The sequence below is a fragment of the Hesperophylax consimilis genome, chromosome 24, assembly GCF_061612785.1.
Source record: "Hesperophylax consimilis isolate HC1 chromosome 24, BYU_Hcon_1.0, whole genome shotgun sequence".
Taxonomy (NCBI): Eukaryota; Metazoa; Arthropoda; class Insecta; order Trichoptera; family Limnephilidae; genus Hesperophylax; species Hesperophylax consimilis.
The window spans coordinates 6,920,409-6,946,057 of NC_142859.1; the positions used below are offsets into that span (position 1 = coordinate 6,920,409).

The 25,649-nt window shown below is 35.2% G+C and overlaps 1 protein-coding gene across 1 annotated transcript in view; it reads left to right on the forward strand.

Moving 5' to 3' along the window:
* Nucleotides 1-25,649, forward strand: part of LOC149411842 (uncharacterized) — an 86,228-nt gene that overhangs the window by 43,197 nt on the left and 17,382 nt on the right. The window contains exons 48-65 of the mRNA XM_089646474.1: nt 362-557; nt 2,074-2,288; nt 2,988-3,504; nt 3,881-4,014; nt 4,115-4,226; nt 6,016-6,252; nt 7,381-7,529; nt 7,648-7,997; nt 8,830-9,760; nt 9,892-10,087; nt 10,328-10,461; nt 10,877-11,118; nt 18,092-18,294; nt 18,667-18,823; nt 20,624-20,859; nt 21,286-21,410; nt 21,512-21,706; nt 22,434-22,555. Coding sequence (XP_089502600.1) covers nt 362-557; nt 2,074-2,288; nt 2,988-3,504; nt 3,881-4,014; nt 4,115-4,226; nt 6,016-6,252; nt 7,381-7,529; nt 7,648-7,997; nt 8,830-9,760; nt 9,892-10,087; nt 10,328-10,461; nt 10,877-11,118; nt 18,092-18,294; nt 18,667-18,823; nt 20,624-20,859; nt 21,286-21,410; nt 21,512-21,706; nt 22,434-22,555 — 4,451 coding nt within the window. The remainder of the gene's footprint in view (nt 1-361; nt 558-2,073; nt 2,289-2,987; nt 3,505-3,880; nt 4,015-4,114; nt 4,227-6,015; nt 6,253-7,380; nt 7,530-7,647; nt 7,998-8,829; nt 9,761-9,891; nt 10,088-10,327; nt 10,462-10,876; nt 11,119-18,091; nt 18,295-18,666; nt 18,824-20,623; nt 20,860-21,285; nt 21,411-21,511; nt 21,707-22,433; nt 22,556-25,649) is intronic.

The window sequence follows — 25,649 nt, forward strand, 5'->3', positions numbered from 1 at the left end:
CAAAGAGATTCATTACACTGCTTAAATTTACTCCAATATCTATAACAAAGTATTTATTATAAGTACATTCGTTTAGATCTGGATTTGCCATATATACTCGTATACGGTTTTACATATGGATTACATAATACTGGATTACATAATTTTATTAATGATTTTGATCTCTGTTAGCATACGTTCACTTCAAAGCATTTTTAGAGGAGCTAGCAGTGCCTTAAAGTCGAGCATTCCAATCAAAATGTAAAAAGAGAACAAAAGGATAATAGCTGTTACTATAATATGTAGCAAAAAAATATCATTTATTTAATGCTCTGTGGATAATCTTCTTCAAATAGTTTGTACGAATTTATTTTTATTTTAGCTGTGGATCGAACACTTCTCTCCTCACCGATGGCAATGAAAAGATGGCCTTTGGTTTGAATATCCTTCTCCCAAAGCCCAATGTGGACGTCCACTCAGTGGAAATGAGCTACACCAACCACGTGGCTGGACTTAAGACGGTTGTAGCCAAATACAATACCGACGTCAGCAAATACGTCGCCTCGGCTACGGGCAAGGTGGGTTATTTTCACAAACCACGAATACTGTCAAAAATGTATGGAAGATTTAAAGTTTATTTTTTCTGATAATTGTGCTATAATTGTCTATTTCTAAAATCGTACACTCTGAAACGGTTCCTACTGGATACAACATCATTATGACATAGAAAACGCCACTAGCTGGTAAGACGGCTGTCACCTACATTGCGGCGTGGCGTCAACGCCGCCGAATTCACAAATAAAAATGAACATATCGTTTTGGAGAAAATTGCACTTTTTTAATTGTTATAGAAAATTTATTCGTCAACATAAAAATAAAAAAAGATACCTTCATTACCCTAATTTGCTTGAGAATTTAGAAAATTAATTTTATAAAATATATTATGATAAAACTATACTAACAGACCGAACGATTAGTCATAATAGACCCGATATAGTTTTACATGACAAAATAAAAAAATAACTTATATCATTGATGTCGCTATTCCAAATTCCTGTAATACATATTCAAAAATCTGTTTCTGAAAATATAAGAAAATACACAGATTTAGGAAATGAGATTAAAAGAATTTGGCATTCTCAGACTATAAAAATATAACCATTTGTTATTTCGGCTACTGGCATTATACCTAGCTCTTCTCAATCAAAATTTAGGCTTATTAGATCTGTCAAAAGAATTTATTTATAAAAACGCAAAAATTGGTCATTTTAAATACATGTAGGATTACGAAAGATTTTTTAAATATTTATATTGAGGGATCAGTAGGATTTACGAGTATAAGTCCAATGAGAAGTTCTACCGAGCCGAACCCTCTGATGAAAATATCTTGAGTCGGTGAATTATTTTTCCATTTGATCTCTGGTGAGTTGACGTGTTGTTCTTGTATTATTTTGTATTTATTATGCTTATATAATGCACTTGCATAGTGTGGATTGACTAGATGTTCATTTGTGGAAAAGTGTGTGGAAGGGTTTAGTTTTTCCTGTAGGGAAGATTTAACCCGGACATAAAGTCGGAAAATAAAAAAAATATCTTCCTTTTTTGTAACAAATAGAGATAATGATATCCTCACTGGGATCCCCCGTGCTGAGGATTTCATTTGCATATTATTAAAATACAGTAGTACGAATAATATGAAGCAAATATAAATATATTTTGTTTTGTTTTTTTCTGAAATAATTATAAACATACTATGTACATGGTGTTTTTTCAAGTTTCGGTTTCAGTCTGTATTTGGTTATAGTATATTTTCTATTTCTGATCCCCCTTTGTTTTTTTATGCCTTTTTATTTACAATTTAAATGTAAAAATACTTTTGTGAGTTTTGAATGTGAGTGGGTTTTTTAGAAATGTCCACTACTTACAGGACACCCTGTAGACATCAAAACAAAGAATGTATGTACCTACCTAAATTAAAACTCTAAGAAGTATTGATAAAAAATAATGGATAATCGAAAGAGATATCGCTGTGTGTAGGTACAGTAGTCTCATTATTTATATTGCTCATAAAACTCATTATTTTCAACTCTTCAGATTCTCCTGCCGACAAACAAAATTCTGACGAATATCACAATGGACTGGGGAATAGGAAACTCCCTCAAAAAGGTGGACAATGTCCTCAAAGTTGACATGGTGAAGAATACCATTGGAGTGGACTATACTTTAGTGTCTCCAGCCTTCAAAGGAGAGGAAACATTCAAGCTGAAGGGTACCTACAGCAAACCAACGGAAGAACTCGTTTCGTTAATGTGAGTACACATCTTTTCAAGTGGACTGATTAACATTGTGTAAAGCAGGTACAATACTGATCACTTCTAGAGTCTGTGATTGTTGACGCGTAAGCCCAGATCAGAGTGTACAGAGAACAACAAGAGTCCCAACCATCTGTAGTCAGTGAGACTACGGCATCCCCAATTGTGGTGTGTTGTGAGGCTGAATGTAGTGGGGAGGGGAAGGAGATAGGGAAGAGGAAGAGAAAATTCACCAAACATGGCTTAAGCCATTTCAAGCAACTTTTAAATTCTGAGTGGTAGTCTTACACTAGGGCGATACTGAGACTGCCTTCCACTCTAGAACCTACCGCTAATATACTACACATCATTTTTAATTAATAAATTGTGAAATAACACAAATTCATCTCATAAAATTTACTTGCGCTGATTTGAACCTACATCTTCCGGATTGCTAATCGAGAGCCTTACCCCGCGACCATGGAGGCTGTTACTTAAGTCAATGTTAAAAGCTAGATAAGCAGGAGATACTTAAAGCAATTGTTTCAGCTTTTATAAAGTATAAACCAATAAAAATTTGAAGGAAATTATCTCACCATCACAGTTTATTTTTATCACCATGCCTTTATTATTAAACAATACGTTAACTTATGAATCCCAAATGTTTATTTTATTTCTTAATGTATGAATATATATAATCTTTTGTTATTATTTCAGTGGTACAGTCTGCTATCCCGCGTCCTATCAACTACTTGATATTGACCTCACTTACGGGGGTTTAAAATACACAGTCGGGACCATAAACACAACAACACCCTTCCGAAATCTCCCATGGCTGGCAACGGATGCTAGAATCACAAATGGAGAGATCCTCTGCGAAAACATGGTTCAAATGTTCTGGCCCAATCAGTCTGCCCTTTTGAATGCCACCCACAAGGTCAAAAAGGGACTTCAAAATTCCACTGGACAATATGGAATCATTTCTCTTGAGGTGCCGCTAAGTACCAGGCATATCATGGTAACGGATTATTCATACGTTGAAGCTGATAAATGGAGCAATGGAAATAATACGGTGTTCTACAATGGGGATCAGCTCGTTCAAAGTTTTTTCAAGAGTATCTCTGATGTCAGCAACAGAAATTTGCTAAGAGATACCGTCGATATCAGCGTCGATATTGTGAAGTTTACGCCATTCGGAGTGCACTACATACATCAGTATGATAAAGAAAATACAGTAAGTGACTTTTATTTTTATATCATCCTCTTCCAATTATTTTACTTCCAAAGATTTTCTGATCAACTACTTCACGGCGTTGATCCGTTTTCTGATATGATTCTTTTATGATGTTCTTAGGACGGGTTGTTTCGGAGGATTTGAACAATTCATCAAATTTCAACGTTCATTTTCAAGTTCTGTGGAAGATTTTTTCAAGTTCTGTTTTTATTTCAGCTTTGTTAAGCAACTAGCCTGCAATGATATAGTAACAGAACTTGAATAGGACTTTCACAGAACCCGTAAATGAACGTTGAAATTTGATGAATTGTTCAAATTCTCCGAAACAACCCGTCCTTAATGTTGTGTTATTCAAATCTCATTATCTATTTTTCAGGATAGTAAACAAGCCTCTATCTATGAATTGAACAACGCAACTAATTTCAACTTGACGGGAAGGCTAGATATTGAACCTTGGAATACCGGAAAGCAGGTAAGAATTCTGGCCATCCAAGGAGATAAAACTGTCAAGTAAGTAACAAAGAACTAAAATTTTAATATTTTTCATACACGCATAACAGTAACATTCTTTTTTAATTACATTACCACATATAACATTATTTTTTTGCAGATTTGAAAACAATTACGAATCCAAAGAAAAAGAGTTGTTCCAGGGATCCAAATTGCAATGGGCCTCAGATGTATGGTTACAATACGAGCTCAACATTTTGAACAAAACAGAGGTAGGTTGAATTATGTATTATTTCAAAATTAATTGATTTTGTTAGTGTTCAAGAAAACTAAGCAGAGGTGCTAAAAGAATCGAGAAAGGGGAAATCACCCCAAGGGTGCTGTGCTAGAATAGAATGACCGCTTAGTGGCTGAATCTTTAAGGACGGGTTGTTTCGGAGAATTTGAACAATTCATCAAATTTCAACGTTCATTTACGGGTTCTGTGAAAGTCTTATTCAAATTCTGTTATTATATCATTATAGGCTAGTTTCTTGACAGAACTGAAATAAAAACAGAACTTAAAAATATCTTTCACAGAACTTGAAAATTAACTTTGAAATTTGAAGAATTGTTCAAGTTCTCCGAAACAACCCGTCCTAAGAAATAATATAAAAAAATACTGCTAATGCATCAATAATAAAAATAAGTTCTCCATCATTGCATAAGCAACATTTACCGTTTATAACTATGGTAGTTGGAGTTTTTAGAATATTTGAAGTTATTCGTAATGTAGAAACATTTTTCTTTCTTTAAAAAAATTGTATTTATTTATTTATTTTTTTCGAAGAAAACTTCTTCGGAAAGGTTTTCACTTTGTGATAGCACTATTTATTTTAGTAAAAAGACAAATAACTTTGTTTAAATCACTTTATTTGTACACACTCAACATATTTCGTGAACAATGTTCACTTCTTCAGGATCAAACGTATAGTAAACTTAAAAATTAAATATAGATTACATTTGGGCGGAAAGGGCAGAAGGGAGGGGGAGGGGTAAAAGTGGGGAAAGTTTATCAATTAGGGATTTCAAAGCCATTCGCAGGGAAAGACCGGTTAAGTGGGAAAAGGTTCAAAAGAGGGTTTACAAAAATTTGCTTCTTATGCGGGAAGAATAGTGTTTTTTGTTCTTAAACGTGAAAATTTCTTATGCTTGTTTCACTGTATATAAATTTATGAACTTAATTCACAGACATAGGAATTAATAGACGAGAAGATAATGGCGAGGGGTAAAATCAACTGTTGAAGAACGAAGGGAGTGAAGCTGACTGTGATTCGTCAATAAATCAATCTGACAGTAAATAGGCATCTCGCATTATAATATCACCATTTACTTCTTAAAAGTAAAATCTACTTTTGAATGAATAGACATTTTTACATGAGTGCGCAAATTACTCGCCACGTTATGAACAAATTTGCGAAGTCCAAATTCGGCAAAAAAATTCGGTTCCATTTTCAGAGTCGAATATTTCGTTTAAGTATTTAGTTAAGACACTTTTATAAATGTTCATAATTTACTTCCCAGCAACCAACCAGCTTTGTGTTTCGTGTCCAGACGTTTCTCGATGTGATAGTAACAACTGATTCATATTATACGATGTGAATATGCTTAAAATAAAGTAAAATAATGCTTATATATGGAATGTAATACGACAATTGGGTTTATTCTCTTTTTCACATCTATTTTTACAAGTTTTCATAGTACAAGTCAACATTTTGCCGTGTTATTTCGTAAAATGAACCGATGATGCCTCGACCATAGTTCGCACAAGAATGATGACGTCACGTTTTCAAATTTCACTTGAGGCCATACGCGAGCACAGCCGGCTCCAATGGAACCGGTATGGGGAGTGGGGATAATACGCTTTTAATCACTTAGGGCAGGTCTACTAATATTCATATGTCTATGACTTAATTCCACTTATTTTCTTTAGATCGTGCCGATTTCACCTTGTAATAGGCATCTAACTGTTGTTTTGGTTATGTATCTTATTTGATTTTCATAAATATTATTAATTTACAGACAGAAGACGAGAGCCAAGAAGTCCAGATCTCCGTCCGTTACCCTCGTCGTTCCTTCAGTGTGGTGTCAGATTACCATCTGAAGGACACTCTGCTGGAGGGGACTGCTGACATCAACTGGTCTCTGCACGAGGAGAACAAGACCGTCAGGTTGGAGGGACGTTGGTTCAACCCTGACCTACCCGACAAGAGTCTCCATGATTTTAAACTGTCGCTGATGCACCCTTCGTTCAGCAAGGTAGTTTTTTTGGTTCCGTGACAAAACAGAACATTGAAGATAGGTCAAGAAAAAACAACAAACCTAACCTCACTCAACCTATTATTTTATCATGTTCTGTTTCTTCCACTTACCTTTTTTTCTCTGCAATATTATGTGTATATAAATTTAGCATTTATGCCAATTATTATCATTTATTATTTAATTTAATCGATGATAGTCCGAATTCCTTAAATTTCTGCAAATACATATACCAAAAGTTAACAGTAGATAAAGTCAAACAGAGTTCTACAAAAACTTAATTTAGAAAAGTGACATCAGAATATGTTAATTTAACGCTACAACCCTTGATGAGTTCTTGCCACCTTCAGAGAAGGCCTAAAAGATCCTTAGTAAGCCATAGAACTACTCAGGTCTCGTGGTCGAGAGGTAAGGCTTTCCACTAGCAAATCCGGAGGTCGCGGGTCTAAATCCCGGAATTCGCAAGTAAATTTTATTTGTGTTATTTCACAATTTAATCATATAAAATAATATAAGGTATATTTGTGGCACGTTCCAGAGTGGAAGATACTCTTGGTATCGCTCTGGTGTAACACTATAATTCAGAACTAAAACGTTGCTTGAAATGGTCTTAGCCATGTTTGGTGACCAGATCTGATTAGCCAGGTACTTTCCCACCTTCCTCTCCCCCAACTCCTTCCCCTCCCCACTACCTTCAGCCTTACAACATACCCCAATAGGGGATGCCATAGTCTCACTGGCTGGCGGTTGGGAGCAGTTGAGACTCTTGTGTGGTATTGGAGGCTCCCTGGAGAGCAGTGTGGACCGTAATAATTTATTGTAGGGTTAGGTGCATGGGTGCAATATGAAACTTCCTTCAAATGTTGTTCGATTTATTAGGAGATAAAACCTTCAAGATGTTTACGGACGCTTGTTATAATCGCTCATAACTTGAATCGAACCCGCACATAATTCTCCTGTAATACAGCCTTATTCGATACAATTGATTCATCAAACTGACATAATTAACGTATTCAGTTAGAATTTTTTAAGAAATATTTGTTTTTATTATTATTTAATGAATAACCATCAAATTTTAACATTATGTTTTTACAAGTATGCCTAATGAAAAAATATTGTGTGTTACAGGACGTAACCTTTTTGGGAAAATACACAAGTGACTCCACATTGACCTCCAAGGTCGCCGTAACAGTAGACTATTCTAACTACGAGGAAGACAGATTGTCCTTCAACTCGATGGTGAAAGACAATTCCATTGGACCCCTCAGAGATTACCAGTAAGTCACCAAATAATACTTATTTTGTTCTCCAAAAAGGATTTCTGCCACCAAAGAATTATTACCAGTGGTACTAATTCATCAAAATAATTAATGCTACGTAATTCTTCATTTTAAGGTTTGAATTGGACTGCAATCACCCAGCAACAAGCCTTGACCTCAAAGTGAAGTCAAACCTGAACATGCACTATCAACTGTACCACCTGAAACATTACTACAGTTACCAGAAGTCTTTGTTCCACCAAGTAGTCCGGGAGACTAACCTCCTTGTCGACCTGCAAAACCACACAATCAAATTCGAGAAGATAAACGAAAAAGATTGGTACAAACTGAATACGTCGTGGATTATTATGGCTCCAGAATATAAAGTAGTGGCTAAGGTCAACAGGACTAATGGTCAAGATGACGGAGTTTGGTTCTTTTCCACTCGAGACAAGACTGTGTTGGCTCATTTCAACAGGAGTGACGGTAAGAAATAAGTATAATCGTTATTTTGTCATTTCTTCCTTCCAAGATTGTTCAAAACATTGTATAAGAAAGGAGGAAGCGAATGTCCCAAAATCAAACAAAAATATGCTCAAATAATATTTTCAATTTGGGAGGTTTGGATAATACCGCCCCATTTATTGGATGGTTTGCACCCCTGCTAAATCACGTTTGGTTATTTAGCAGGGGTGCCTGGGTTCATTGAGTGAGGATCACCAGCTGCATGGCGTGCCAGATTGGGAGAGGTTGGTTTGGTAGCTCCAACTCGTCTGTCGAGCCATCGCCTTGCGCCGCAGTGGGACGGGTATATTCATATGTCCGTCACTCCTGGACACACTGATTCCTACCCAACCCTCATACCCTTTAACTTCTTTAATTCCTTTATAGCATCCCAAAAGATGACATACGTAAAACAGGACATAAATGTAAAATTAAAAAAATATATTTATTACTCTCCGTTTTAATTATGTACATTAAAATATTTTGAATTCGCCCTTTTCACATTCTTCAGTCTTATATTAAATCCACACAAGAGGTCCTATAATATTATATATTTGCATTTTAACCACCTTCATTAATTTCTCATACCACTTTTATGTAATATAACACTTTTCTTGAGGCATCTGGAAATGCAATTGCTTGTGCTACCAATTCACTTGTCCATGGCAAACCAAAAATGTTCCTACACTACTGTGCACGGTCTCATTCACCTGTTTCCCGTGTGATAACTTAGAGTACTACCACTTACACGATAATTCCTCCACCATTATAGTATTAACAAAATAATAAAATGAATTTAAACATTTGTTTTCAGACATTTCTTTCCATGTTGTTGGTCAAGTAAACGACGCTCGATCGGCAGAATTGGGTGCGTGGAGAGACTTTGAAGACGTCAAAACAGTTGATGTTTCTTCTTACATTCGTCTCAATCACTCTCGACTTCTCACCAGTCAGATACGCTGGAGACCCGAAATGTACCAAGAAGTCAAAACATCGGTTTCTAATACGCTTAAAGACCTGTACCTTCAAACTAATGAAGTTCTCAAAATTTGGAAGGGTATTCCTATCGAAACTCATGATGTTTTGAAAAATGTTTGGATTGAAGCAAAATTGAAATTGCGTGATTTCTTGGATGATCTTAACGATCTTCACGTCGTCAAAGAGGACTGGGACGAGTTCCAGAAATTCCTCGAAGATTCTTACGATTCCAATGAATTCTACACCAAAGACATCACTGAGTTCGTTTTGAACGTTATAGACCAACTGTCTTTAAGAAATCACATTGAAAGTCTGCCGAAGATAGTCAATGAAATGTGGCAAGTCATGGGAGACACTGGCAAATCTTTGAGAGACGGAATTCTGTGGATCGTTGAAAAGGTCAAAACTTCTTACGCTCAGTTCATGGAACAAATTAATTCACTTTTGGAAGCAGATCTTATGGAGCAAGTGTCCAACTTCCTGGAAGCTGGAATTTTGAAATACGATTCATTTGTAAAGGATTTGCACTTAAACTTCATAAATTACGTAGAGAAAGCATGGGTGAAGAGTATGCGAAAATTGAATGACTTCTGGAAGAGCCTTCTAAAGTCTATGGAGCCCTCGTTCTTGAGGTTTATTCATTACGCAGAGACCTTTGTTTGGAAAGTGGGAGGAGAAGTGATAGATTTCTTCTACGCCAGGACAAATGAATTGACCGAATCACCGTACTTTAATCTGTTTTCATCGTTTACTCAGGAAGTTGACAAGTGAGTGACTTTTTCTCATTTCCATCTACTTTGTTTTAAGTATATATACATTCATACAAAAAACTGTAATGTTTAATGTGTATAGTGTTTGAGTAATTTAATATTTCTTTCCTTTTGCTAATCTAATCTAGGTTTTTGAAAGAAATGAGGAACAATGACGCTGTAACGAACATAAAGAAGTGCACCGCCATGGCTATCGAGTTCTTGAATGAGAGGATTGTGGTTCACATTCCGTTCCAGAAGGAATTAAAGGAAATATTCATGGAAATATTCAGCGAGCTCAACCAACTGCAGGAACTTAAGATTGTGCATTTCATCAAATCGAAGGTATTTTAATTTATTTCACATGTCCTATTCTGCCATATCTTTCTAGACTGGTTCCAGTTCACATTTGTTTAACAGTACAATTCTTATGTTTCATCATGTTTATCATCTTCGTGGTTAAGTGTTATACCATCTATCCTGTCCTCGTATCCTCTTCTGTCATAGGTAACATTTCACCAACAGTGAACTTAGCATCATCGCTTAAAATATATTTTTTAATTATATTAATCAAACTGTTTTCAGTTCTGGGAGGTCAAGACAAGGCTGCAGTGGTGGTATGACTACTTCAGGGTTGGAGAAGGACTGGAGGTACTAGCACGTACAATGTGGAATAAACTCACTGAAGGAGCCAAGACGGCACTTCAAAATGAAGAGATGTAAATATATTTTCTTATCATCTTTCTTCTCAATCTCATTCCTCGTTATTTTACTGCATGTGCTTATATTTTTCACAAGATTCCCATGTTAGAAATGATTCATAAGAAAGAGATATTTTTACATAGTATGGTTAAAATTCATGGTTACATCCTATCGTCTTTCTCTTGAAAATTGTTGTAACGTACCATCTTTGAGTTGAGATCTTGTAGGGATGTATAATGTTAAATATTTCTATAGATTGAATCGTGGATAGTTTGAAATATTATGGAGAGCATTATTTTTCCTGATGGTTATCTTCAGTGTAATGGATTTTTTTATCTCCCAACCAGCAGTATGAACTTGCAAATAATCATGACGTTGGGAAGAGTAATCCTGTTTCTAATCTTTTGAATAAAAACTGTTTGTATTTTTCAGGCACCGTAAAGCGAAAACTAACTTCGTGTTTGACCCTAGAACAGGCCAGCTATTGCTGGAGCAAAAACTGCCCGTTCCTTGGCATGCCTTTAACAGAACTCCGGACTTCAGCCAGGTCGAGGAGTACAAGGTCATTCACGACCTCTTGGAAACGTGGATTTTATCCAACTTTACGCTCATGTCTTACTACTATGAGTTCAAGCCGTACATGGATATTTATAACCTTATGCCACCGTTTTCTGGTAAGTGGAAATGATTTTTTTTCACATTATTTGAAAATGTTTAGATTCATAATTCTAATGAATCTGTGGGTAACGTTAGATAGAGACAATAAAAGATGTTGTGTAGGTATCAGTGTGTCTTTATTATGTAGCCAGTATCGGTGTATGGATCACAATGGGATTCATATCACATAGGTCACATCACATGGGGATGCGGATCTGTGTTCAATCCCATGTGGGCGGAGGCTTCTTATGTTGTATTGATCTAAGGATCCTCCTGGTCCTCCAGTGAGATGCTCGACACCGTGAGTTGTTAGGTTGAATGGATGACGAATTCCTCCAGATCAATGTTCGTCACCGTGGATGGTGAAGATGAGCGGTGCGGGCGGCATGACATGGATTAGAAAGTGTGTACTAGACTAGACTGGCTGGTGGCAGACGCAGCATTATATAGGCACGTGTCTTAGTGGAGCGATCCTGACCATTCTAGAAACTACGAGAAAGCCGGCGTGTTCTTACAGCAAAATCTCGATGTTTCGAGGCTACGCTCGTTGCGTTCGGCCAGTATTATTAGCGTGTCGCTTCAAATCCATTTATTAATAATTGAAATGCTGTTAACCAGAAAGCTACTGATCGCATGTGTTGTCACTTTTACAATATATATTGTTATTGTAAGTGTAAAAACGAAATTAATAAAGCGATTGGTGTAGGTATTTGTAAACATTGGAATTGACTGTTACATTGTTATTGGATGATTTTCAGGAGGTTTTCGAAAAGAAGTAGGTAAAAACACTTTTTTTTTTAGGAAAATACACCGGCTGCAATGATCCTGCAGAATCAATGCAGCTGCTTCTGGGTTAAATATCTCAAGTTAAACTGTTAAAAAACCAATTGACGATAATTTACCACATCGATTGTTCCAAATTTTCAATTATTCAAAAAATTTTCACAAACGGTGATGGACAAAGTCGGGTAGTAAAACTAGTCTTCTCACATTGTTCTCACATTACCAAATAATGTTTTATAAAAAAAATCTGCTAATGTATGTAATATTTTTGCCTTTTCACCATTTTCTTTTATTTTTATTTGTTTAAAACAATATAAAATTTTCTTCTCTCTTGGCTATGACCGATATTTAATTTTTTCTCTAAGGCTTGGCATATGTGTTCGCAGGGATGGAAAATTCCTCCCCTACAACACATAAGCCTCCATGAAAATTGGACCCTTTTCTTTGATATCTACAGAAAGCTACTTAAAGCTCTCTTGTACTATATATCTTTATAGACATATGTACTTAACTAATTAATACGTTATTTACGATCTTGAACGCAAATATACCCGTATTTATATTGTAATTAAATTCCATCAAACGTTGTGTAATTTTTTGATTTATGATATAGGATTTTAATTACTTTCATTTTGTGGTAACCCTCTCGGTTCTGATCGAGGCGTTGAGTTTCAAAATTTACTTGGTCTTTCCATTGCAAACCTAGACTTAAATGATTTCTCTGAATGAGCTAGCTTTCCTATTGTAATTATTCTGATTCCCTGCACCCTAACAAAATCGTAGTTAAACGCTGATAAAAGATATTATACATGTTCATTTGGACAGGTAATTTGATATAACTCAAATGGTTAATTGTTAGTAAATTTGATTTTGGTAAACTCTTGTGTCTGTGTGGCGCCACTCCTTTATGATTCTGCTGCTATAAGGTACATGTAAAGATTGATTTAGTAGGTTAATGTAATTAGTTAATTGCATATTTGACGAACTCGGAATAGCCCATTTGCTGGCATAATTTGGCTCCAAATCCTCCTGCAAGTAAACGAGATGATCTTGAGTCAACAAGAAATTCGCACAATCCTTTGACACGGCTCTTTGATTGATACCTAAGTTATCGCGTCCCAAAAAGCCTTCCACGTCATCATGTACTGCCTTCAAGTTTCCCCTCGAGTCCCGATACCCCCAAATTCCGACCCCTCCTTGGACTACAATTTACTTAGGGCGAACCGGTTTCGTCCTATATACAATCATATACTCACGGTTGGTGTGGACTTACGGGTCGTGAATCCTCATTCCACGTTTAAAAGAAAATGCGAGAGTGGTCTATAAGACCTAAAATGCAAGCTGTATGCAGGTCCGCATTCTCCAGTAAACAGTACATACGAATAAATATATGTATACATACAGTTTGGGAAAGGTTTATAACTCGCAATACGAGGCTATCTACCTCGCATTCCGAGCTCGGATCTCGCACGAAGAGTTCTGCGAAACTCTAGGATTGGTAACCGAATATATACGTAAGAATAAGGTTATACTAATAAATACTAGTAGAATAAGGTCTTATTTGATAGTTTGTTTTGGAGAGCTATCGAACTCCAGGCTTTTGTTTGTTTGGTTTTGACGTTTTTATTTAAGAGAATCGCCATCTCTATTTGATTTGGTTAATGGTCTTGTTATAGGAGCGACCACTGCCTCCTATTGATGAACTGTATTTGTTTTAAATTTTACCTCCAGGGTTCAACATTAATTTTTGTTCATCCTATCCCGTGATTTTCCAATTGTTTCAAGTAGTTGATTGCCACATTAGAGAGTACTCGACCCTCAAATGTCTCAGGCAACTGATGGGGTTCTGTATGAGCACCCAATCAATAATATTCAAATGTTTCGTATAATTATTCGATATAATCCTACTAACCCGTGATTTTTCAATTGTCGATTGTGAATGATAGGTATTTGAGAGCACGCATCTTCCAGCTGTTTCAGGTAATTAATAAAAATCTATGCGACTATCTAATCAATGATATTTAAATGTTTCATGTAATTTTTTGATATAAATCTGGCTAACCCGTGATTTTTCAATTGTCGTTTGTGATTGATAAGTATTTGAGAACACGCATCTTCCAGCTGTTTCGGGTAATTAATAAAATCCTTTGTGACTAACTAATTATGGCCAAGGTCGTTTTCAAACTATGCGGTTGACCCAATTCTCCAGTGATCCCTTGTTTTATCAACAAATTGAACAGGGTAAACATCTCATCTGACCCACTAACCCAGATGTGAGATTGTTTATTTTAAAATATCTCGCGCTCTCCTTGTGATTCAGTTATGATACCGTTTACTGTGCATAGATAATTTAAATATTTTTAATTCCTTTATTGAAGTTAAACTATTTTTCATTTTCCGAATTTAGTAAATTTACTAGGTTAAATGAAGAATAAATATAAATATATATTTAAGTACACATATCTCTATTGTCAAAATATGTTAAATAAGAGTACATATATTAATAAATAAATATAAAATATATGATTCTACATAGTCTGGAATATTAATAAATACATATTTTCTTTTTCAATAATATAGATATGTTCTCGGGTAGGTATTAAAAATCGCTACCATTTCGATGCTTCGATTAATAAATAAAATACATATATATAATTACATTACTCATATATATATATTCTTTATATACAATATATTATTTTATATATATATATATATATATACACAAATTCACTATATACATATTTTAATGTGTAATTCTTTGTTTTGTTGTTTTAATTTAATATTCAATTGATATACTTCCACTTCACAGCCCTTCTGTGTCTCCTGGGACCTGAAAATTATTTATAAAAGGAAAACTCACCCCAATCAAGGTATTTCCGGTTGGGTGTACACAACAACCTTGATGAAGAAAAACTACCTAATTAATTGTATTTTTCAACTAATTTCAAAATAAATCTTTTCGACTATTTATTCCTATATAATATTTTATTCTCGCTTGAATCATATAAATTAGCTGATATTTAATTTTTCTTCCGAACGAAATCCTAATCCAGAAAACCCGTTGATTTAATAACACCTTTCTAGTTTAGGCTTTTGAATGATAGCTGTTTCAAATTCTTTTCGAAATGATAGACTGATGATTAAAATTCCGGTTAGAACGACAAACACTTTTAACACTGTCGCTATACGCACGATGGATTTTAATTGAACAATTTATTAATTCTAAATTTCTTTTTATATATTTTTATAAGAAAATTTTTTCCGAATTGCTCAGACTTTTAATTATCTCGATTCTTAATAAATTAGTTTCTTTTCCGAACTATTACTTTTAGAACAAAGGTTTGAGCATTTGTTGTTATTTCTTTTCGAACTGTCTAGATTGTGTTTATTTTAAACAAAGACGTAAATATTTATTATTCATAATTTTAAACAAAATTATAATCTATTTTTAAATATCAATCCGCGATCACGTTCACTTTAGTTTAACGATAACAAACTCTTAAATTTAATTTGAATGTTTTCACTTTGAATGAAATAATTATTTTTTAAAATTTTAATTAATTCACAATTCACTTTTAGCACTTCCCACTTTACATTTTTAAGCACTGAATTTAATATCTATCTTTTTTTTAACACTGTTTGATTAAATTAAACAGACTTATTAAAATTTTACTGATTTTAGCACTTGTACTCTTTCCGAAATTCTCTAAGTCCAGGGGCTTATTCAAAATTTAACACTTAAAGATTTTTCACTGTTAATCCTACCAAAAACGTAGTACTGCCACGTAACAACTTTTCAAATCCTCGGCGCGACTGTCCCAAAACTGGTGTGTACCGTCACTTTATACCCTTCTCAGATTCCAAAAGACGTATCTGAATTTCCTTTGGTAATCAATTCTATCTTTTACCAACTCGCAAATCCGAACATCCCTCCCATCAATATCGATTGTGCTTCCATAAGATGTTCTGCTTTCCGGCTCTAGGCGGTGGTCAGTTTCCATCTCACAAATCTAAATCAATAGGGTCCGAATCGGGTAAGTCTGTGTTAATCGCCCAAGCTCCCTTTGTCCTCTGTTCATACAAAAATGTAGTTAAAATCTCATGATTTTGCGTTCCTTTTTTTTCTCAATTCGCGATAGGTCCGTCCTCAATAACATATATACAGATCTCAATTTTATGCATCTCGTGCGAAAATTGTTTAAATCCATGTCGAAATCTTTACTACGCATTTTTGAATTTCGATTTGTTTAAATTCTACTTAATTTTATTGTTACTTATATGAGCTTTTCCATTTCCACCCGTACTTTCTATCTCCCTGTCGCAGATTTGAGTTTTTCCTTTATCTTTGAATTTTATTTTTATCCGCGACGTTTTCTTGCACAATTTCTTCTTGATTCTTATGTCATTTCTCATAACTCTTATAATTACTCATTTTCCAAGTCGTATTTATTAATTTCACGGATAAATTCGAATTGTATCGCTTTTCTCCACATGGATCATTTCCTATCTCCGTTCTTTACCCTTCCTTTTATCTTTTCTTCACTTTTCCCGATGTGTGTGGTCTGCTGGGAAATTTCATACTTCATTTATTATTAATTAATATATAGTTTTCCACACTTCTATGGGAGATATACCTAATTAGACTCTGGGATATCTGTCATTTTTATTGCCTGACCCAATCTCCGCCCATTCTCCATCCCTCACTTACAAGATTTCACATAAATTATACGTCTGGACATATGTTTACGCCTCAGATTTTATGTACTATGGTCGTAAATTTTATTTTATTTCAAACCTATTAATTTTAATCTCTTTTGCCTAATCTAAATACTTCATAAGCCCAACGTTAAAGTTAATCGCTTTTCTAATCGTTTATTACCTTAACGTAAATAAAAATCATGTTCGGATTTCGATTGTTTATCCTTCAAAATATACATGAGACCGCCAACCTTTTATCTTGTTTCGATCCCTCCGTAATATTGGGTAACTCTAATATATATCTAACCTAATAATTATGTAAAATGTCTACTTTTCCTGAATCTAATCTATCGCTATATGTTTAGTTTTACTGTCTTCTTCTGATACTCGATTTTCACGTCCCTAGGACCTTCGTAGCAGTCCAAAATCTCTGTATTATCCTTCCATTCGATCGCCGCACTTTTCTAAAATGTGTATTTTTTTTGCGAGATTTTTCATTCAAAATTGATTTACCAATATGTCCGTTTCATCTTAAATTGATAACGATTAATTTCCATTGTTTCCAACACTCACTCCTCTCTTTAGTACGATTTTTATCGAACATGACACCCTCCTTCTATCATAAATAATTGCACTACAGTTGAAATTCCGCCAGTAACTTTCCTTCGCTTTTCCCGTCCTTTTTTTATACTATCACGTTTATAATTTTTTTCATTGCATTTTTGTGTGTGCGCTTTACAACTTGTAAAACTTCCAAGCACCCGATTTCAATGGTTCGATACCCCATAAATGTCTCAGTTATTGTAAACATTCCCAGGAGTTTGTCACCTTGAAAGTCGATGTTGACCCTAAAGTGCGTTCACCTCTAATTTCTGTGAGAATCGAAATGTCGTTAATTATCTTTTTTTATTGCCCGATCCACAGTTCATTCCTTTGTCTGTATTTGATGTACGCCTCTCCGTTCACTGATTGGTTACTCAAAATTTTATAGCTCTTTGTTCAGATCTATTGGTCGACAAAATTCAATATTTATTTTTAGGCCTAGGAAAGGGGAAGTACCAGTCGTCCTAGACGATTTTACGACCTCTCTGCTTTCGTCCCGGAACCTTGATTTAATTTCAACTATTACAGGTGTCTACTGCAAGCAAGCTGGATCAATTCTTTCTCCGCCAGATGTCGTTAGCATGTCCGTTTTCATAAATAATTTGCATATTTTCTTGCAGCTATGGTTTATCTGTTTTTTTTTTTCACTGTGATTTAAAGCCTTTCATCACAGTTATCATTAAAATTTCAAATGTTTTGTGTTTCTTCTAATCTCAGTTATCCTTCATTCTGGTTTTACGGCTGTCCATGTCAACATCAATTTTTTTTTTCTCTTTCGAAATTTTTTTGCACCGTTCTTCATTTCCTTGAGCACCTCTGATAACATCTCTCAATCCAGCATCTACATCACTACTTCACTCTACATTTTCTATTTATTTATTTTCAAATTATTTGTATTTCCAGGCAGTGCCATCATGACAGGACATGGTACGATTGTGACAATGGACCGCCGCGTGTTTACCATGACCGAGCCAGGAACATTCCTGTTGGCTGCAGACTTCTTGCAAAGGAACTTTACCATCCTCATGCAGTCTGACACACCCAACAAATACAACCTCATCATACTGGGCAAAAAGAACTTGATTAAGATTGACCTGTTCGAGGAGGTGTGTAATTTAAACATATTCTTTAATCGTTGCCTCATAACTGGGGATTGTGTCCCCACTCCAATTTCCCTGGTAATGGAATCCTGCACGGAGAGACGTGGACACTGTAATGTGTTCGGTAATCTTCCTCTGCTTCTCCTTCCTTCTACTTTACCAGTAATCGTGAGATTCTGAGGTTGGAGTTAGAGTTCAGTTGGCAAGCAACGTGTCCAAAATATCTTAGCCTGTAACCTTATGTTATATCCTGTTGTGCATGGATGAATGGTTATATTAGTGCTTAGCTAATCACCTAACTACAAGACTGTAGTAGGTTGGTATCTGGTTAATCACTGAATTTATAATTACACCAGGAAAATAATTTCTTCTTTTCAGTCTGCTTCGGTTGGAAATGCTAATGTCCTGACCCTTCCTGAGAAAATCGATGATTGGATAATCGAAAGAGACGAAGAGCAAATAACAGCTGAAAACACCCGAGGAGTTGTCGTTCGTTGCACATTCCACTTCAAAACATGTATTGTTACAATTGAAGGTAAGATACACAATATATATGCTTTGAGTTTTTTTTGTACATTAAATTTTAGCTCTCAATAATGACGAAAGATAGAATTTTTGTCAAAAATGTTATTCTTTCTTCTGAATAGTCTGGAGTGATAAACCTGTCTTTAGTGTAGTAATTATCTTTTGGTTGGAATATTATTTTTTCTTTAACATCCATTTACTCCTTTTCAATTAATACTCGAATTCGTAAACCAACTTCTCCTTCAATTATTTTTTTAACGATAAACTAATGTTTGTAAGACAAGGTATTAATGCGTAGCACAAAGGATAACAAATGATTAAAAGCATTAATAATTGTTCGCCTGAAATATTCATACAAATTGAAAATATCTCACAAGTAAAAAAAAATTCCGCCGACGGGAATCGAACCCGCACCTTCTTATGTCCGGTCAGGTGCTCTGGACCACTGATCTACGTCGGATTATTCCCAACCCGCCAAATAATTCAATATGTACAAGTACTTCAATAGACAATTACTGCTTATTATATTTTTTCACTTGTAAACAACCAAATTTATTTTTGATGGAAAGGCTTTGTTAGTTCTGAATTTCCCACTAAATGGCGTTGAGATATATTATATCTACATTTTTTGGTGAAATATTTTGAGTTGTCAAATATTATTTTTTTTTTTAATGATTCACTAAAGTTTACAAGACAAGGTTTTTATGCATAGCACAAAGGATAATAAATGATTGTAAGCATTAATTACTCGCCTGTATAATATTAACATATTTATTTACCAAGAAGAAATGTTACATTACAGGATAGTTAAAAAATTACAGCTATAACAAAACATTGTTAAGTCAAAACAGGAACAAGGTATTGATGCAATGCACGACTATGCCGCATCAAAACAAAATATCATTAAGGACCTGTTGCTTTCACAGAATTTGAACAATTCATCAAATTTCAAGGTTAAAATTCAAGTTCTGTGAAAGTTCTATTCAAGTTCTGTTATCGTTTCAAATATGTGAAGCAACTGGCCCATAATTATATAGTTACAGAACTTGAAAAGAACTTTCGCAGAAGTTAAAAATTTACTTTGGAAATTGATGAATTATTCGAACTCTATGAAACAACCCGTACTAAGATTTACTTATTAAAAAAATTCAAGGTTCTGGCATTCGTTGACAAGTCTGACCATTCTAAACATTAATGATTTGCTGAATGTTGGTTGAGGAAAAACAATTCATTATTTCTAATGTCTACGTAAAGTCTACATATAAATTAGTTGTTATAAATTTTTAATAGAACAACATATGAAGTGGAAAAGACATATCTGTAAATTGGTTAAGCGTATCAGAAAGTGTGTATACATATTCATAAGATTAAGAAATATTTAAAAAAAAATTAACCTAAAAAGAGTATACTATGCACTAATCCAGTCGTTAATTCAATACGGAATTATTGGATGGGGGGGGTCATACAATAAGATTCTTACCCCGATCAAAGTGGTTCAGAAGCTAATCCTCAAAGTAATCCTCAAGAAACCCTCCACGTATCCAACAGAAACGCTATTTACAGATTTCGGGGTGCCCAGAGTAGAAAATATATTCAAGAAAAATGCAATTATCCAAATTAATAAAGATAATATAATCAAAAAATTTGAAACTCACTTATCTAAAAGATATCAATACAATATCAAAATTCAATAATACCAGTTCTCGTCTATTTTTTCTAAATATTACATGGATATGTATTCTTTCTTCCTGTAGTGTTATTTTATTTTTGTAATATGTACAAACAAAAATTCCAAATTTCATATTTTCAGGATGGTATTTCGGCCGATTGGGAGGCCTCTTCGGCACAATGAACAACGAGCCATCAGATGATATGTTGACTCCTGCTGGTAAAGTGACTTCTTCTATAGCAGAGTTGTCAAATAGCTGGAAGCTGATTGGAGGAGCGTTCACCAATCCCGGGCTGGAAAACCGGTCTACAAATCAGACAGTTTGCGAGCCGTACTTTATGAGCAAGGTGTCTCCGCTGAAAGCATGTTTCCCAATGGTAAATAATTTAATTTATTCAATGTTCTTCTGTTCTTCAATTGCTGAGGATCGTGACTCGTGACTTCATAATGAACCAGACTCCTCCGTTCCTCACGGTCCTGCGCTGCATGGAGTACCACCGACACGACGTTCTGGATACCTGTAATATTTTATAGGCAGATAGTTGATAGTCTGTTTAGGATGCATGGCTCTTCCTAACTACTTTTAGTCAAAAGTAAAAATATTCTGCAATCTTCATTTCTTCATTTCTTTTTCTGCGTCATTAAGACGTAATGAGCTGTAAAGTTTTGAAAGATCTAATAAGGGGGTTTTTTTCGTCTTTTAAACTTTCTATCTTCTATTGTGTTTCTGTTCATATTATCATTGATGAGTACTTAGTTGGTTAATTTGTTTAAATATCATGAAAATATTTATTTCTTTTCAGATCAAAGTTTCCTCATTCTACGACGAGTGCATGGCAGGTCTGGACCCATGCATGCTGGCCAATGCCTACAGAGAGATTTGCCTATCTGACCATGTCCCTATCAGAACTCCCGAGAAGTGCATGGAGTGAGTATTGCGATCTACAAATCAATAATTATTGAAAGACTGCTTTAACACATAAATTACTATGAAAAATGATCTAATTATGTGTATGAAATTATTTTCAGGTGCATATCTCCCGCTGGTGAGCCCGTTGATGAGGGAACCTTTAACTTCGTTTTGGACGTGCCCAATTCTACAGATGTAGTGTTCATTATTGAGGCTCACTCTTGCAACACAAACATCAGGAAAGCTAAGAACATCGATGTTCTTTTGACCAGTTTGAATGACAAACTAGAAGAAAGTGGTCTTACGGACAACAGGTTCGTTATCATCTATTCCTATAAAGAAGAAGGTGTAGGGCGGGTAGGGTGGAGGATACCGGGCGGGCGACGTGTGTTTGATTTTTATACAAATCTAAAGTTTTATTCTGAGATTGTTAAAATTTCGCACACTTGACCTTCTAAACAAGAGAAAGATCACTGTCTACTTCTAGTACAGCTAGTACGACATGAGTTCTTTCATTCTTCTTCTTCCTAAGCCTTTACGAATCATCAATATTTTATAGTTTTGTTCAATTTCCTATCGTTAATAATAATGATTGGATTATTTTTACAGCGCCGTTTTCTTTAGAAAATCACCTCAAGGGAGCCATTGTTCATATTATGGTCAAGCTTAAGGCATAAAGCAATGGATTTACCTATGTATTCTACTGATCTCTCATATCTTTATTTTTTCTATTGGTGTTTCCCACAATTCAGTTACTACAATTCTCAATCCTCTCCATTGTCTATTTCTACTTCTTTATGAGCCTTCTTGCATTCAGCTTCGGACATGGGCCACTCTCAGGTGTTTCCAGTTTTATTGATTATTGGTGGCTCTCATGTATCCATAATTTGCTGTATTGCCTGCTCTCATAATCTCAAAATTATTAGGTAGTCGGACCATTATAGTTCTCATTCAAAAGGTCTAAGATTTTGCATCATTTCTTAACTTTTCATAAAATCAATAAAATAGATATCATTTTTTCTTTATTTTTTTGTGTTTTAGATACACAGTGGTCGGTTACGGCGGTTCCGGAATATATAAGACAGCAAGATCCCTATACTACAATAACAAACTTTTCTTGCACTCCTCTCAAGTGGCACCAGCTATTGACCATCTTGTATTTGGTAAGCATTGTGTACAAATATATTAAATATGCTACCTCTAACTAACTGGTATGATCAGATGATGTGGTGTGAATGCTTGGAAGAATTAGAAAGGCACCAGAGTGGTACCTTGAGGTATGCCTGATTTTACAGAAATTCTTAAAATTACAAAACATAAACCTCAGTGCATTTTCTCATGCGTGAATGATTGGTTTAGGTTTAAACACACATTGTTATTTGTTTTTGGCTATAGAAGGAGTTAGCGCAACACGGCATAACACCAGTGGCGTAGCTAGGTAACCAAGGGCCCTGGGGCAAATTAAAAAATGGGGCCCCACTGCTATGTAAACTGATTAGGTTTTATCAAATAAAAATATGAAATATACAAACCATTTTATACCAATATTTCATTTTCAAGTTCCTTGTCGATAGTATTAGTATCGTTTTTTTTTCCAAAATTCATACACAGCACATGCTTCCGAATGGCCACTCGAACAACTGTGTTGTTTAATTCTTTCTGATAAATGCTTCCAATCTCGAATTCCCGTACACCAAACATTATTCCTTTGTGAAGCAAATAACCAGCAGGGTTGAAAATAGGCATCGTCTAGTATTTTGGAATAACACCACCAAAAACGATTAACTGACCCATATTTAGAACACGAAAAGTAGTACGATTTTGAAAAACACCTATTGTTCTGGTTGATGTCTGTTGGAAAAGGTCCTGAAGGCTGTAAAGGCCCCATATCAAGAATTTGACGTTTTTCGTTATCACTTAATATTTTGTTCGTGAAGTTTCCCAAGTCATAAGAAGATTTGAGGTCTGTGGTTCCTCCAAACCCTCCGCTCTTATGTGTGTCATGCAAACATCATCCACGTTCACATGATCGGCGGCGGAGGTATCTCCAACTGCAATAATTGTCGAATCTTCTTCAGTAGGCTTCTCAACCAACACTGCAGTTACCACATTATTGGAGTCACTATCAATAGAAATATTTTGGCCAGATGTACTTGCAGAAGGCTGACTAAAAAACTTGTCAATTTTGGGAAATTTTTGTTTACTATCTTCTCTTTCTTGGCGTTGTTTGCGTTTAAATGCACCACTGGGTTTCTTCTTTTTATCCATATTTTAATACGCTACAAGTGTCGTTGGGGAATGACGCACATATTATATAACAGTTAACCTTATATAGTGACACGGAGAGCACACTCAATTTTACGCTTAACACAATTTAATATTTTACAGTATTTTTAAACAGTGAAACTAACAATTTAACGAGTCATTGAGAGACTGCAAGTTTAAGGAAGTCGGAGAGCAATCCTGCTGGTTCCTAAATTCATAACTGAGTGAGCATTGTCAATATAATTAAAAGTCAAAACATTAAGTATTATTGTCACCCAAACTACTACCGCGCGGCTGGGTCCCTAGTATCTACTTCAAATCACTCCACCTTAAATACAGGCTGACCCATCCTCCATTTTTCCAAAAAAAAAAAAAAAATTTTAAGTTAATAAAATGGATTCCCAAGGATTCATCAATCTGGCGAGAAACGCGGTTGAGGCCCTCACTGAATTAATAATTGACCCAACAAGCAAATTAAACAAAGATCAAATTGCAAAAATGGTACCAAAAACTAATGCTATTCTCGGAACCATTGCTCAAATGGCTGCCAAAATGGCAGCACTCGAGGGTGAGCTGTCAGCTTTTAAAGCATTATCCAATAAACCTAACTCATTAGTATCTACTTGTGAAGCAGCCGACGAACTCGAAGAAAGAAAAAAAAGAGCAAATAATCTAATAATCATAAATATTCCTGAAAGCTCTAAGCTCAACCAAATAGAAAAAATACAAGATGACAAAATACAAATTACAAACATCTTGAATAAGATTGATAGTAACATTGAAATTAACTCTATCAACACTTTACGCCTTGGAGCAGTGAGGCCGGATAAACCTAGGCCCGTTAAGGTTATTCTAAAGAACTCCACTGAAGCAATAAATATCCTCAGGAGAAAGAACTTTTTTCTGACCAACTCCACTGTTAAAATCTTTTCCGACCAAACACCGAACCAACGAAAATTCTTGTCGGACCTCCGCCAAGAATTGGAAACTCGGATAAAGGGAGGAGAAGTTGGGTTAACAATAAAATATATGAATAACAAGCCCACAATAATAAGGTCAACTTCAAAAAACTCAAACACATCATCGGATACGGCCAAAATATCCGAGGCTGCCGTACCAAACTCATAGAGCTACAAACTACTCTTCCACTACTCCAACACATTGAAGTTTTTCTTCTTACCGAAACTTGGCTTGATCCTGATATTCGCACCGAGGAACTTGGATTTTCATCTTACAACACCTACCGCCTTGACAGAAATCCAGCCACTAGTACTAAAACCAGAGGAGGAGGAGTTCTTATATCCGTTACAAAATTACTGCCATCCACTCGATTAATTTGTAAACATCTGGACGTGGAACAGGTATTCGTTTTACTAAAAACTAAATCAGGCAAAATTCTACTGGGATGTGTCTACATTCCTCCTGGATCCAATATCACAGTCTACAGAAACCACATAGATGACCTCGAAACCTTTAAAAATAAATACCCTGATGCCAGAACAATTTTATTTGGTGACTATAATACCCCTTGCATTGATTGGATGAATAAGGACTCTTATAACAACTTAAGCCTACCAGAAAATGCCCGCGAAATAATAGATATGACGAACTTACTCTCTCTACATCAAGTCAATCAAGTCTACAATACCAATAATCGGCTGCTGGATTTAGTATTCTGCAGTGATACCTCAGTCCATATTGCTAAATCAGTTGACGAGCTTCTCCCCCTAGACTGCCACCACCCCGCTCTAAGCATAACCATCACTACTAATAACTCACCAGATGACACAACTGTTCTTCCTAACCTAACTTATAATTTCTCCAAAGCTGACTATTCTAACATGAATCAATATCTTGCAAATGAAGACTGGTCATTTCTTCACCATAATAATACTATTAACTATAATCTTGAATTATTTTACAAAATTATTAATAAGGCCATTGAAAGCTTTGTACCACTTTCACACTTCAAGGAAGCGAAGTTTCCAAAAT